Source organism: Lithobates pipiens, unplaced genomic scaffold (assembly GCF_037356315.1).
Source record: "Lithobates pipiens isolate NorthernLeopardFrog02 unplaced genomic scaffold, aLitPip1_a1.2 Scaffold_19, whole genome shotgun sequence".
Lineage (NCBI taxonomy): Eukaryota > Metazoa > Chordata > Amphibia > Anura > Ranidae > Lithobates > Lithobates pipiens.
Genome location: NW_027507764.1, coordinates 71,438,655 through 71,451,025, shown reverse-complemented (window position 1 = coordinate 71,451,025; position 12,371 = coordinate 71,438,655). Strand labels below are relative to the sequence as shown.

The 12,371-nt window shown below is 40.7% G+C and overlaps 1 protein-coding gene across 2 annotated transcripts in view; it reads left to right on the top strand.

Annotated features, from left to right (window-relative positions):
• Positions 1 to 12,371, top strand: part of CFAP69 (cilia and flagella associated protein 69) — a 96,047-nt gene that overhangs the window by 45,173 nt on the left and 38,503 nt on the right. For both annotated transcript variants that reach the window (XM_077490883.1, XM_077490884.1), the window contains exons 9-13: positions 105 to 228; positions 3,878 to 3,926; positions 7,115 to 7,236; positions 8,456 to 8,672; positions 11,862 to 12,026. In XM_077490883.1, coding sequence (XP_077347009.1) covers positions 105 to 228; positions 3,878 to 3,926; positions 7,115 to 7,236; positions 8,456 to 8,672; positions 11,862 to 12,026 — 677 coding nt within the window. The remainder of the gene's footprint in view (positions 1 to 104; positions 229 to 3,877; positions 3,927 to 7,114; positions 7,237 to 8,455; positions 8,673 to 11,861; positions 12,027 to 12,371) is intronic.

Genomic DNA, 12,371 nt, shown 5'->3' with positions numbered 1-12,371 from the left:
CGTTTTGTGGCCATTAACAGAATGAAAATAGAACAAACTGTTCACATGACAAATTGGTACAACTCTTGTTATTCATAAATGAGGCCTATTGTGTCTGTTTTCAGTGCACTCAAGGACTCCTTTGTACGTCTACTCACCAATGGCTATAGACATTACGACCGACAGCTGCGAAATGATCTTTTGGTGATCGCTACATTGATTGCAGAGAACAATTGCTCTCCACTGGTTGTAAGTAAAATGTAAACATCGTACATGGTATTAAAACATAAACAAACAATATATTTGGGTGGCGCACCCTAAAAGATGCAAGGCTATTTAAAACACCTAGACATTTTCAAAAAACATGGGGATTTGGTCACACCATATTTCTATATGGTGCTTAAGCCCACTTACTGCGACAAAGTACCCCATGGTTAGTGGGTCCTACACTATCCATAGACAGAGATCCTGCTTCTCTGAACCGTGGGAGTCATACACTCCTCTATATGGGAGAACTAAAGGTCTCCACCTATGACACAGGTGGACACTAATGGGAGGCACTATGGCTTCCATAGTAACCTGATATGTGAACCGATGTGAAATGTGAAACAAGATCTGAACACAGAGTATCTACATTTAGACCCATTTAGTATCTTGACCCTACATTTAGCATCTACATTTAAACCGAGATACTGGTTGGAGAAATTACATTTTCCTAATTCTTTCTTTACATGCACATATGCCTGTCTGTACATTGTCTGTACTGCCATGATCTTTCAGGAAGTTCACGCTTCCAGCTATTACTTACCAGAAATCCGTGCGCTCCACGTTTCACTCTATTACTAATAGCCAGTATTTTCAACTATACAGGGCTCAGCCCCTTCCTTTGGGGCTGATCTCCAGTCAAACAGCCCCTGGTCCACTGGGATTGGATGAGTGACCATTAAAGAACACTATTATTGTTTGAGAAATTATGGTTGGGTGGGCCAGCTTTAATATGCTTCCCTAAGAGAAATATTTGGCTGCCATTGCTAACCACTATAATTGCCTATCAGTTATGCTGACCCTGTGGCTCCAATACCTTCTGAGCTGTTGACCTAGAAAACGTATATGTAGATCAGGAAAGTCAAAGAATAACCTAAAGTCCTTATCTGCATATCTTTTCTAGGTTATTGACTTTAAGAATTGAATCAAGAGGATAAGCATGAGAGCTAATCTACTAGCATGCAGAATGAGAAGTAAGCAATGGCAGCTACCATGTTTCTCCTAAAGTGGAACTTAACCGCTTCTGGAGTGGGTGGGATATTACTGTAATGCTGGGAAAGTATTTACAGCATATTTGCATATTAAGACATATTAAGGTGCTTTCCTTGAGGGATGTTGTCTGTACTTTCCCTTCTTCTTTCCCGGCCATCTTCTTCAAGGGCTGATAACCACTTATGATGTAACTTCTGCATATGAGTTGGGACTTCCACACCTCACTGTGCATGCACCACAGGCAGCTTAGACAAAATAGGAACCTGCATGGGAAAGAAGTTTTTTATTAGCAGTAAAGATTTTGGCATTGATTTACTAAAACCGGAGAGTGCATGATCTGGTGCACCTGTACACAGGGCCGCTGATAGAAATCATGGGGCCCCGTACAGCCTACTTGACAGGGGGCCCCCCTCAGCTCCTCCCTGGCCCCGCCCCTGGTCCCTCCTTAAGCCCCACCCCTGTCCCCACCCATTGCCCCTCCCCAGACCCAACCTTGAAACAAAGTGTAGGTTTGTCTACAAGTGATATTTGTTTTTCTCCAGCCAGTTATAGGTTTGATTATCCAAAAGAAATACTGTTTTCAGATGAGAACAGACCTCTTTAATATCTATAATATATGTAATACAAACCATTAATGAATAAATAAAATTGTATTTTTGGTATTATTGCAGAGTATTGTCAGGGTATGTATTGCAGAGTATTGTCAGGGTATGTATTGCAGAGTATTGTCAGGGTAAGTATTGCAGAGTATTGTCAGGGTAAGTATTGCAGAGTATTGTCAGGGTAAGTATTGCAGAGTATTGTCAGGGTAAGTATTGCAGAGTATTGTCAGGGTAAGTATTGCAGAGTATTGTCAGGGTATGTATTGCAGAGTATTGTCAGGGTATGTATTGCAGAGTATTGTCAGGGTATGTATTGCAGAGTATTGTCAGGGTATGTATTGCAGAGTAGTAGTAGATGTTGAACTTCAAGCCCCCCCCCCCCAAGCAAGCATACACCTCACCTGTGTAATTGTTAGCTGCCTTGGCCCCAGCAGAGATCACTTCCTCCCTGTTCTTGAGTGTCCACAGACCACAATATCCCAATTGCCCGGCCCCTGCTCTCTCTGCTCGCCTCTCACTCTGCTACTTCTTCTCACACGGAGAGAGAGATAAAGGAATATCACTCTGCAACACCATAATAGGATGTGCTGGCCGGGACTTGTGCGATGTGCCACCATGAGGAGCAGGCGCAGAGAACGTATTCTGCTGGTCAGGCCCGGTACAGCAGGGCCAGTTGTACTGGCCTATTAGCGGCCCTGCCTGTACATGCTAGCCGAGCTAGCTTTTAACTTCAGCTTGTGCAATTAAGCTTTAAAAAAAAAAACTGGAAGCTGATTGGTGCACAGCTGCACCATATTTGCACCCTTCAGTTTTAGTAAATCAACCCCTTTGTCTTTTTTGCCCAAAAAAATGTATACCCTTCTAACGTTTTTTTATTTTTTACGTTTTATTCTGTTTAAGGAATGTTTTTTGTTAATGGGCAGATTCCTATATAGATTATAATCTGTTTTTTACTAAGTCTCTCTTAAATTTAAAAAAAATATGTAGATCGCTGGTGTCAGTGGGTGAACTAGTGTCCCAATGTTGTGTCATTGGGAGGAATAGTGGCTAGCGAGAGTAGAAAATGTCATGGTGTCACTGAAAGTAAACAATGTCCCCTCTCTGGTATTATGGGGAGAAATAGTGCTGTTATTGGTTTCAGTGGGAGGAATAGTGGTGGCACAGTGGTGTAGTGGTTAGCGCTCTCGCCTAGCAGGAAAAAAAAGGGTCTCTGGTTCGAATCACAACCACTACACTACCTGCCTGAAGTTTGCATGTTCTCCCTGTGTGGGTTTCCTCCAGGTTCTCCGTTTTCCTCCCACACTCCAAAGACATGATTGTAGGTTAATTGGCTTCTGTCCAAAATTTGCTGTAGTATATGAATGTGATTTGGGGACCTTGAATTGTGGGCTCCTTGAGTGTAGGGACCGATGTGAGTGTGCGATATATGTGTGGAGTGCTGCGTAAATTGTCGGCGCTATATGGGTACCTTAAATAAATAATAATATAATAGATGAGCATCTTAATGAGAAACAATGTACAGGGATAGGGACAATTGTAGACATGCATTCACGCTCACTCAGGTTGAACTGGATGGACTAGTGTCTTTATTCAACCTTACTAACTATGTAACTATTAATAGTGCCCTGTTGTCAGTGTCAATAGCAGGAACTTTGCCCCGCTGTTGCTGACAGTGGGGGGGAATAATTCCGCAAGGGCTAGATTAAAGCAAGAAAAGGGCCACAGTTTGGAGAACACTGTTCTAGATCTTTGAGAGATTATCATAGGCTTTTAATCTGTAATGGGCGTTAGCTAATGTAGTGACATCATACACCAAAATTTTAACCCTTTCAGGAATTGATTTTTTTTTTGTATTTACCAAGGGAACACTATCGTGCTAATCTATATATTCCCCATTTTTGTACCTAAACCTTTTATACCCTTATCCCATGAAAATAAAGGGGTTTAACAAAAAAGCAGTTCAAGCAATGAAAAACTATAACAGTGTGTTTTGGATAGAAAATGTTTCATGTCATTCATGCTTTGCATTTTATACTCAGGAAAGTGGATTTGCCAAGCAATTGATCTTGTTTGCGACTTTTCCTGAAGGTGAGTAACAATGTGTTATTAATATATGTGATATATACATAAATATACTGTGTGTGTGTGTATATATATATATATATATATATGTATGTATGTATGTATGTGTGTGTGTGTGTGTGTGTGTGTGTGTGGTGTGTGAATATATATATATATATATATATATATATATATATATATACAGTATATAAGGGCTTTTACTGATTAAAATGTTTGCGTTCGATTAATATTATTATTTTTTTTATCGATTAATCGACTAATTTCGATTAATTATAATGCACATACAGATCCAACTACTTTTAACTGATCTCCTTGCATTGCAACTCTGCATTAGTCAGTGGTAAATGTGGTATACACTATATACAATCACCCGACACTAGTTAGTTTACACAATCCATGACTTAACTTCACAGTTCACACAAATACATTTTAAATGACGTAAGTAATTTTTTTTCCACAGTAGCGTGACAATCCCTCCACCTCCGGTCTAACTAATCACTCTCACCTTATGGCATGGACCCCTGTGCAAACAGGTGGTCATGCAAGCGGGTATCAAAAGGGTTAACATGGACCATAAACTTCTCTCACGTCTCCTTAGATCTCAGCAGTGACACCAGGTCATGGGTAGAAAGAAAAGATCTAAGTGCTCACCGCTTAAATATAAGATTTAATTTTTGTGTTCAAACACAAACTACTCACATAAAGATGATAAAAACACAACATGTAAAGCCGACAATCGTGTTAGTTCCGTAGGGCAGCAGCGGGTGACGTCATGCGTAGCTCCTCCCCCATACACGTTACGTTCAATCAGGACTCCTCCCCCTTCCCTTCGTTAGCAGATGGAGGCTCTTGGGGAAGGGGGGAGGAATCCAGTGATGTTGATGTCCGTGACGTCACTGGATCTCCGACGGAACTCCCTGAAGACCCGGAAGCCGGCGGAGAGGTGAGTACCGATCAAAAGAATTTTAAATGATCAAAAAAAGTATCGATTAATCGAGGAATTAATCTTTCATTTCCACAGCCCTTATATATACAGTGGGGATCAAAAGTTTTGGCACCCCAGGTAAAAATGTGTATTAATGTGCATAACGAAGCCAAGGAAAGATGGAAAAATCTCCAAATGGCATAAAATTACAGATTAGACATTCTTATAATATGTCAAAAAAAAGTTAGATTTTATTTCTATCATTTACACTTTCAAAATTACAGAAAACAAAAAAATGGCGTTTGCAAAAGTTTGGGCACCCTGCTGAGTTAATATCTTGTACTGCCCCCTTTGGCAAGTATCACAGCTTGTAAATGCTTTTTGTAGCCAGCCAAGAGTCTTTCAATTCTTGTTTGAGGTATCTTTGCCCATTCTTCCTTACAAAAGTGTTCCAATTCTTTGAGATTTCTGGGCTGTCTGTCACGCACTGCTCTTTTAAGGTCTATCCATAGATCTTCAATAATGTTGAGATCAGGAGATTGTGAAGGCCATGGCAAAACCTTCAGTTTACGCCTCTTGATGTAATCCCCCCGTGGATTTTGAGGTGTGTTTAGGATCATTATCCATTTGTAGAAGCCATCCTTTGTTTAACTTCAGCTTTTTCACAGATGGCATCAAGTTACCATCCAAAATTTGCTGAAATTTTATTGAATCCATTTTTCCTTCTACTCGTGAAATGTTCCCTGTGCCACTGGCTGCAATACAACCTTAAAGCATGATTGATCCACCCCCATGCTTAACAGTTGGACAGAGGTTATTTTCATTAAGTTCTGTGACCTTTCTTCTCCAAACGTACCTTTGCTCATTCCGGCCAAAAAGTTCTATTTTAACCTCATCGGTCCACAGAATTTGTTTCCAAAATGCCTCAGGCTTGTCTATATGTTCATTTGCAAAATTCAAACGCTGATTTTGGTGGTGAGATTGTGTCATCAGAAGAGGGTTTCTTCTGATGACTCTTCCATGAAGACCATATTTGTACAAGTATCTCTTTATAGTGGAATAGTGTACCACAACTCCAGTGTCTGCCAGATCTTTCTGGAGGTATCGTGCAGTCAAACGTGGGTTTTGAATTGCTTTTCTCACAATCCTGCGAGCTGTTCTGTCTGATATTTTTCTTGGTCTTCCAGATCTTGCTTTAACTTCCACTGTTCCTGATGACTGCCATTTCCTAATTACATTCTGAACATAGGATATTGACGTCTGAAAACGCTTTGCTATCTTCTTATGGCCTTCTCCAGCTTTGTGAGCGTCAACTTTTTTCAGTTTCAGTTTTCTAGACAACTGCTTAGAAGAACCCATGGTGATGATTGTTGGGGCAAGGTCAGATGAGTCTGGCCATTTAAAACCTTTGAGATTGACATCACCTGGTCTTCCCAGACGATGATTGAGAACAATCCATGACACTGGCAGGTCTCAGCTTTGCAAAGGGGGCAGTACATGCTATAAATTCTGCAGGGTGTCCAAACTTTTGCAGACGCCATTTTTTTGTTTTCTGTAATTTTGAAAGTGTAAATGATGGAAATAAAATCTAACTTTTTTTGACATGTTATAAGAATGTCTAATTTGTAATTTGATGCCATTTGGAGATTTTTCCATCTTTCCTTGGCTTCGTTATGCATATTAATACACATTTTTACCTGGGGTGCCCAAACTTTCGATCCCCACTGTGTGTGTATATATATATATCTATATATAAAAACATTGGCAATATTGATGCTGTATCTAATGCTGCGTACACATGACCAGATTTTCCGATGGGAAATGTTGGATGTGAGCTTGGTGTCGGAAAGTCCGACCGTGTGTACGCTCCATCGAACATTTGCTGTCGGACTTTCCACCAACAAATGTTTGCTAGCAGGTTCTCAAATTTTCCGCCAACAAAACGTTGTTATCGGAAAGTCCAATCGTGTGTACACAACTTTGTTGCACAAAAGTTCATGCATGCTCGGAATCAAGCAGAAGGAGCCGCACTGGCTATTGAACTTAATTCTTCTCGGCTTGTCATACGTCTTGTACGTCACCGCGTTCTCACGTTCGGAATTGTTGGGCAACATTTGTGTGACCGTGTGCAGGCAGGACATGTTTGAGCCAACAACCTTCGAACAAAAATCCACGGTTTTGTTGGCGGAAAGTCCGATCGCGCGTACGCGGCATAACAGTGATATGAGTAAAAAATTGTTTACCATGTAACGTCTTCCCTTCTAACTAGTTAAAAGCCACAGCCCATTGGTTAAAAGTTTAAAGCTTTTGCACAAGCATGAAGACTTTGAGATGAAGAAGCTGTTGTTGAACATGATGGTGGTGTTAGCCAAGGATCTTTCAACAGTTCAGGTAAAATTTAGTGAATATACTTTTATGGGAAGCCTGTAAAACTGAACTCCAGGGCCATGTAAAAGACACAAGCTATTGCAGCTCTGTATTAAGGAATGCATTATTAAATGTATTTTTATATGTAAGCAGCAGACTACCTGAATTTGACTTGGTATTAGCCTCTTCCAGTCCCTTGTACAGCAGAGCTCAGACTGGGAGAGGAAGATGCAACACAAGTAGCTGGTCAGTTTTGATGCAGTGTGCATTAGCTAACAAATATGCTGATAGTGCAGAGGGACAGAATAAGGGACAAAACCCATGAATGCTCCTTAAAGCAGAACGAGCCCCCCTATAATTTACAGCCAAAGAAGCTGCCATCTTAACTTCTGTTTGATCTACAGTTGCTATGGTGCTGTACATGTAATCTGTTATGATACCAGTTATTTAATGGCTTGACAGTTTAGTTGAGAGAAAAGCAGCTATGACAACTATCATTCATGGCATGCCTTGAAAGTGACTGTTTTGGGATACAGTCAGACCAATGGGTTTTGTTCCTTTCTAACTGCAGAAGAGAAAAATGTGATATTGTACCCTGCCAGACAGGGCTGGGCTGCCCTGTGTGGCAGAGCTGTTTAAATCTCATGGACTGGATGAAAAGTAATACTAATTCTTTAGCAGGTAAACTGCTTCCTTATATGTATTTTAGCTGTATATTTAGCTGTTTGCATACATTTAAGCTTCAAATTATGATACCTCTAGCTGTTTTTTTTTTGTTTGTTTGTTTTTTTTCATGCTGGATGAAATTTTTTCTAGAGATGTGTGTAGAAATAATGATTGCCCTAGTAAGGGTGTTAACTCTTAGGCTGGGTTCACACCTATGCGAATTGAATGCGATTTTCCCCGCATCCAATTCACATAACAGGAGATTGTGACCGGCTCTCTATAAAGCCAGTTCACATATCTCAGCTGCGGCTGCGGAGTGGCTTGCACAGGAGTCCTGTGCTTCTTTGTCTCCATTTCAGGTCCAAATTCAGGCAAAAATTGGTCACTGATTCGTCCCTGAAATGGAGAACAGGGACGCACCGGACCCCTGCTGCGAGCCGCATCTGTCGGAGGTGTGAACCCAGCCTCAGACAAAGTGGCTCTATGTTCTTGGCTTGTATCCTGCAGATGGTACAGTAAATTAGTTATAGCAATGATGCTGCCATATAATGACTGTCTGTCTGTGTCACTCATTTAGTTGCTCTCAGATGGAAAGGCGGTTTTAGCCCTTTTTAACTATGTCAAAGCAAGTGAAAAGCCTGGAATCCATGATTGGCCTGCTGCCCGTTTTGAAGACTTACAGCTTCATGCCATTGCAACCTTATCAACAGTAGCCCCTCTGCTGGTGGAGGACTATGTAACCTGCCAAGGGAATACGCGCATACTCCTCTTCCTGGAGTGGTGCTCCAGCCAAGGTAATGCCAGCACCTGACTGCCTCTCTTCTTTAACTGCGCAGTCACTTAAATAGGTACATTCATGTTTTGATGTAAAAAAAAGGTAAAAAGCTGTGAAATAAATAATTTTTAAAATGAGGCTTGGCTTTTTCCATGCGGGCAAAGAGTCCTCATTTCTTATTAAAGGAGAAGTAGGGCCAAAGCTCTTTTGGCTGTACTTCTCCTGTAGGTCACAGGAGTGCACTTCTTTCTGCATTCCTGTGACCCATATTCAGCCAACATAATGCTAAAGTCTACTGTCGGCTGACGTCACCCAGCTGGCCCAGACTCTGGAGAGATACAGACTTAAATGTCAGGATCCATCCAGATGCCTGACCGGCAGCTGGCTCAGCCTCTCAGCATGCCGCTGGGAGACTGAGCCAGCTGCTCCCATCCCCCTCCACAGTCAGGCGCTCCAGTGAGCGCTGGAGGGGCAGAGCTGATATCCGGTGACTGACAGTCACTGGCTCTCTGCTTACTGAAGACCAAAAGACCAAAACTGAGCAATCTGTGTTTTTTGATCACTCGGTTCTCAGTCTTATAGGTGGTGGAGGACAGATGTAGCATCAGATCAATGTTGCATCCACATAAGTGAGTGTAGGTTTGTTTTTTCAAACCTTATACTTTTAAACTTTGCCTGGAACTGGAGAAGCCATGTCCGAGCTTCTTTTCTTCAGTCCCAGAGATGGATGAAGTGTCAGGGAAGGGAAGAATAACATAGTGGCAACAATTTGTCCTAAGTTTGATTCCAAGCTAGGACACTATCTTCATGGAGTATGCATGTTCTCCCTGTGCATGAGTGGTTTCCCATATACTCTGGTTTCCTTATCACATACTGGAAGGTTAAATTGCTTCTGTCTAAATTGGCCCTGGTATGTGTATATGTGTATGCATGTGAGATAGAGACTTTAGATCAGGGGTTGCAAACTGGTGGCCCTCCAGCTGTTGCAGAAAACTACAAGTCCCATCATTCCTCTGCCTATGGGAGTCATGCTTGTAACTGTCAGCCTTGCAATGCCTGATGAGAATTGTAGTTCTGCAACAGCTGGAAGGCCGCCAGTTTGAGATCTCTGCTTTAGATTATCTCCTTGAGGACAGTGACTGAATGTACAGTATGTAAATTGTCAGTGCTATATATACTACTGTGCAAAAGATTTAGACAGTGTGAAAAAAATGCTGTAAGTTAAGAATGCTTTCAGTAATAGAAGTGCTAATAGTTTATTTTTATCAATTAACAAAATAGAAAGTAAATTAACAGAAGAGAAATCCAAATCAAATAAATATTTGGTGTGACCATCATTCGCCTTTAAAACGGCATTAAATCTTCTAGGTACACTTGTACACAGTTTTTGAAGGAACTCAGCAGGTAGGTCATTCCAGACATCTTGGAGAACTAACCACAGATCTTCTGTGTATGTAGCCTGCCTCAGTCTCTTGCTGTACTCAGTCTTGCCATGGTGTATGACCTGTGACATGACCTTCCACAACCTCACCTTAGTAGCAGAGTTTGGCTGTTCCTCGCCCAGTTTTATTCCTCTTGCACAGCTGTTTTTGTTTCAGTTAATGACTGTTTCAACCTACATATGAAATTGATGATCATTAGCACCTGCTTGGTTTAATTAATTGTACACCTGACTCTAATCCTACAAAATCCCTGAGTTTGGGTAGTCACACCAAATATTGATTTGATTTAGATTTTTCTTCTGTTCACTCACTTTGTATTTTGTAAATTTATAAAAATAAATGAATAAAATATATATTTTTAAAGGCAATCTTACTTCGTTTGCACAGTACTGTAAATACTTATAATCAAATAATACTGCAGAAGCCACTTAAAAATGTAAGTTTTCAGGAGCAAATGAATAACATAAAGAAAAAAAAATTCCCTGTAGATTTACACCATGATAATTAACAAATTCTAACAACAAAACCTAACCAAATTTAGCTATTAAAAATAGCTCTAGGCTTAAGGGATGCATAAACTCTAAGCCGACGGAATGTGTCCAATCGGACCGTATTGTCGGATAATCCGACAGTGTGTGGTCTCCATCGGACTGTTTCCGTCGGAATATCCGACGGACCAAGTTTTCAAACTTGTCTATAAAATTTTCCGACAACATGCTCCTATCGGACATACTCCGATCATGTGTAGCCTACTCCGATGGACAAAGTGCCACGCATGCTCAGAACAAATTCCTAGAACAAAGCTATTGGCTACTAGCCTGAACGTAGTCCCGTGGTAATGAAATAACATCATCACGTTATGTACAATTGGATTTTCCGACAACTTTGTCCGACTGTGTGTATGCAACAGTTTCGGACAAAATTCGTCGTACAAAATCCAACGGATTTGGTTGTCAGAATGTCCGACCATGTGTACAAGGGCTAATGCCTTGTACACACAGTCGGACATTCCGACAACAAAATCCATCGGATTTTTTCCGACAGATGTTGGCTCAAACTTGTCTTGCATACACACGGTCGCACAAAGTTGTCCAAAAATCTGGTCGTTCTGAACGCGGTGACGTAGAACACGTACAACAGAACTATAAACGGGCCAGTAGCCAATGGCTTTCATCTCGTAATTTATTCTGAGCATGCGTGGCACTTTGTGCGTCGGACTTGGCTACACACGATCAGAATTGACGAGCTCGGATTTTGTTGCCGGAAAATTTGAGATCCGGCTCTCAAACTTTGTGCGTCGGAAATTCCAACGGAAAAAGTCAGATGGAGCCCACACACATGATCAGATTTTCCTACAACATGATCCGATCGCACATTTTCCGTCGGAAATTCCGACCGTGTGTACAGAGCATTACAATGAACTTCTCTTTTTCTCTACCTTTTGGTCTGTTAAATATTCATTTGAAAATGTTTAGTTAAATCTGTTCAATAGGTGCCAAAAAATATTTAAAAAAAATATATACATGCTTATTTTTACAGGGTGTTCTTAATTTACAAGTGACTCTTTGGTGACAAGGTCACTCAGGGGTTTGTAAAGGGCAGTGCATGGTAAATCTTGTATCTTAGTGAATGGTGAGTTTTGTAGACAGTGCATTGAATATATATGTGGACTACGTGGAGGACTATATGCTTACTTGGCATTATCTTTAGGTCCTGAAAACCTTGCTTCAGTATACATGTGACATAGATTTACACTTCTTTTTCAGATGGATTCTCTGGCCAGGGTAATTGTTTCCATGGCACAGGTGGCCGGGGTAACAAGCACGCCCAGATGCGCTACAGCTTGAGACTACTGAGGGCTATGGTGTCCATAGGGGATGAAGGTGTAAATCAGGACCTCTGTGATCAGGGAGCAATTAGTCAGCTCTTAGGTACGGTAAATCAAATTCAAAACCTTTCTTAATGCAATATAAATCTGTACTGCAACTACCTGGTTTATACAGATGAATTGTACCTTGTTTTTTTCAGGCTTTCATTTGTGGTATATAGAAATCTCCTGTTTTTTTTTATTTTTTATTCAAAGGAAAACTGACACACAATAGTATTTTTTTCTAATGTAACTGTATATTTCTTTTTTTTTTTTACCATAACTGACCACCAAAGAACAACCCAAGATAAATTTTCCTGCTCATGATCGTATTGATACCACATATGTGCATATTATTTTCCCAGAAACAATAATGCATATTTTGCTTTTTTATTCTACCTAAAACACA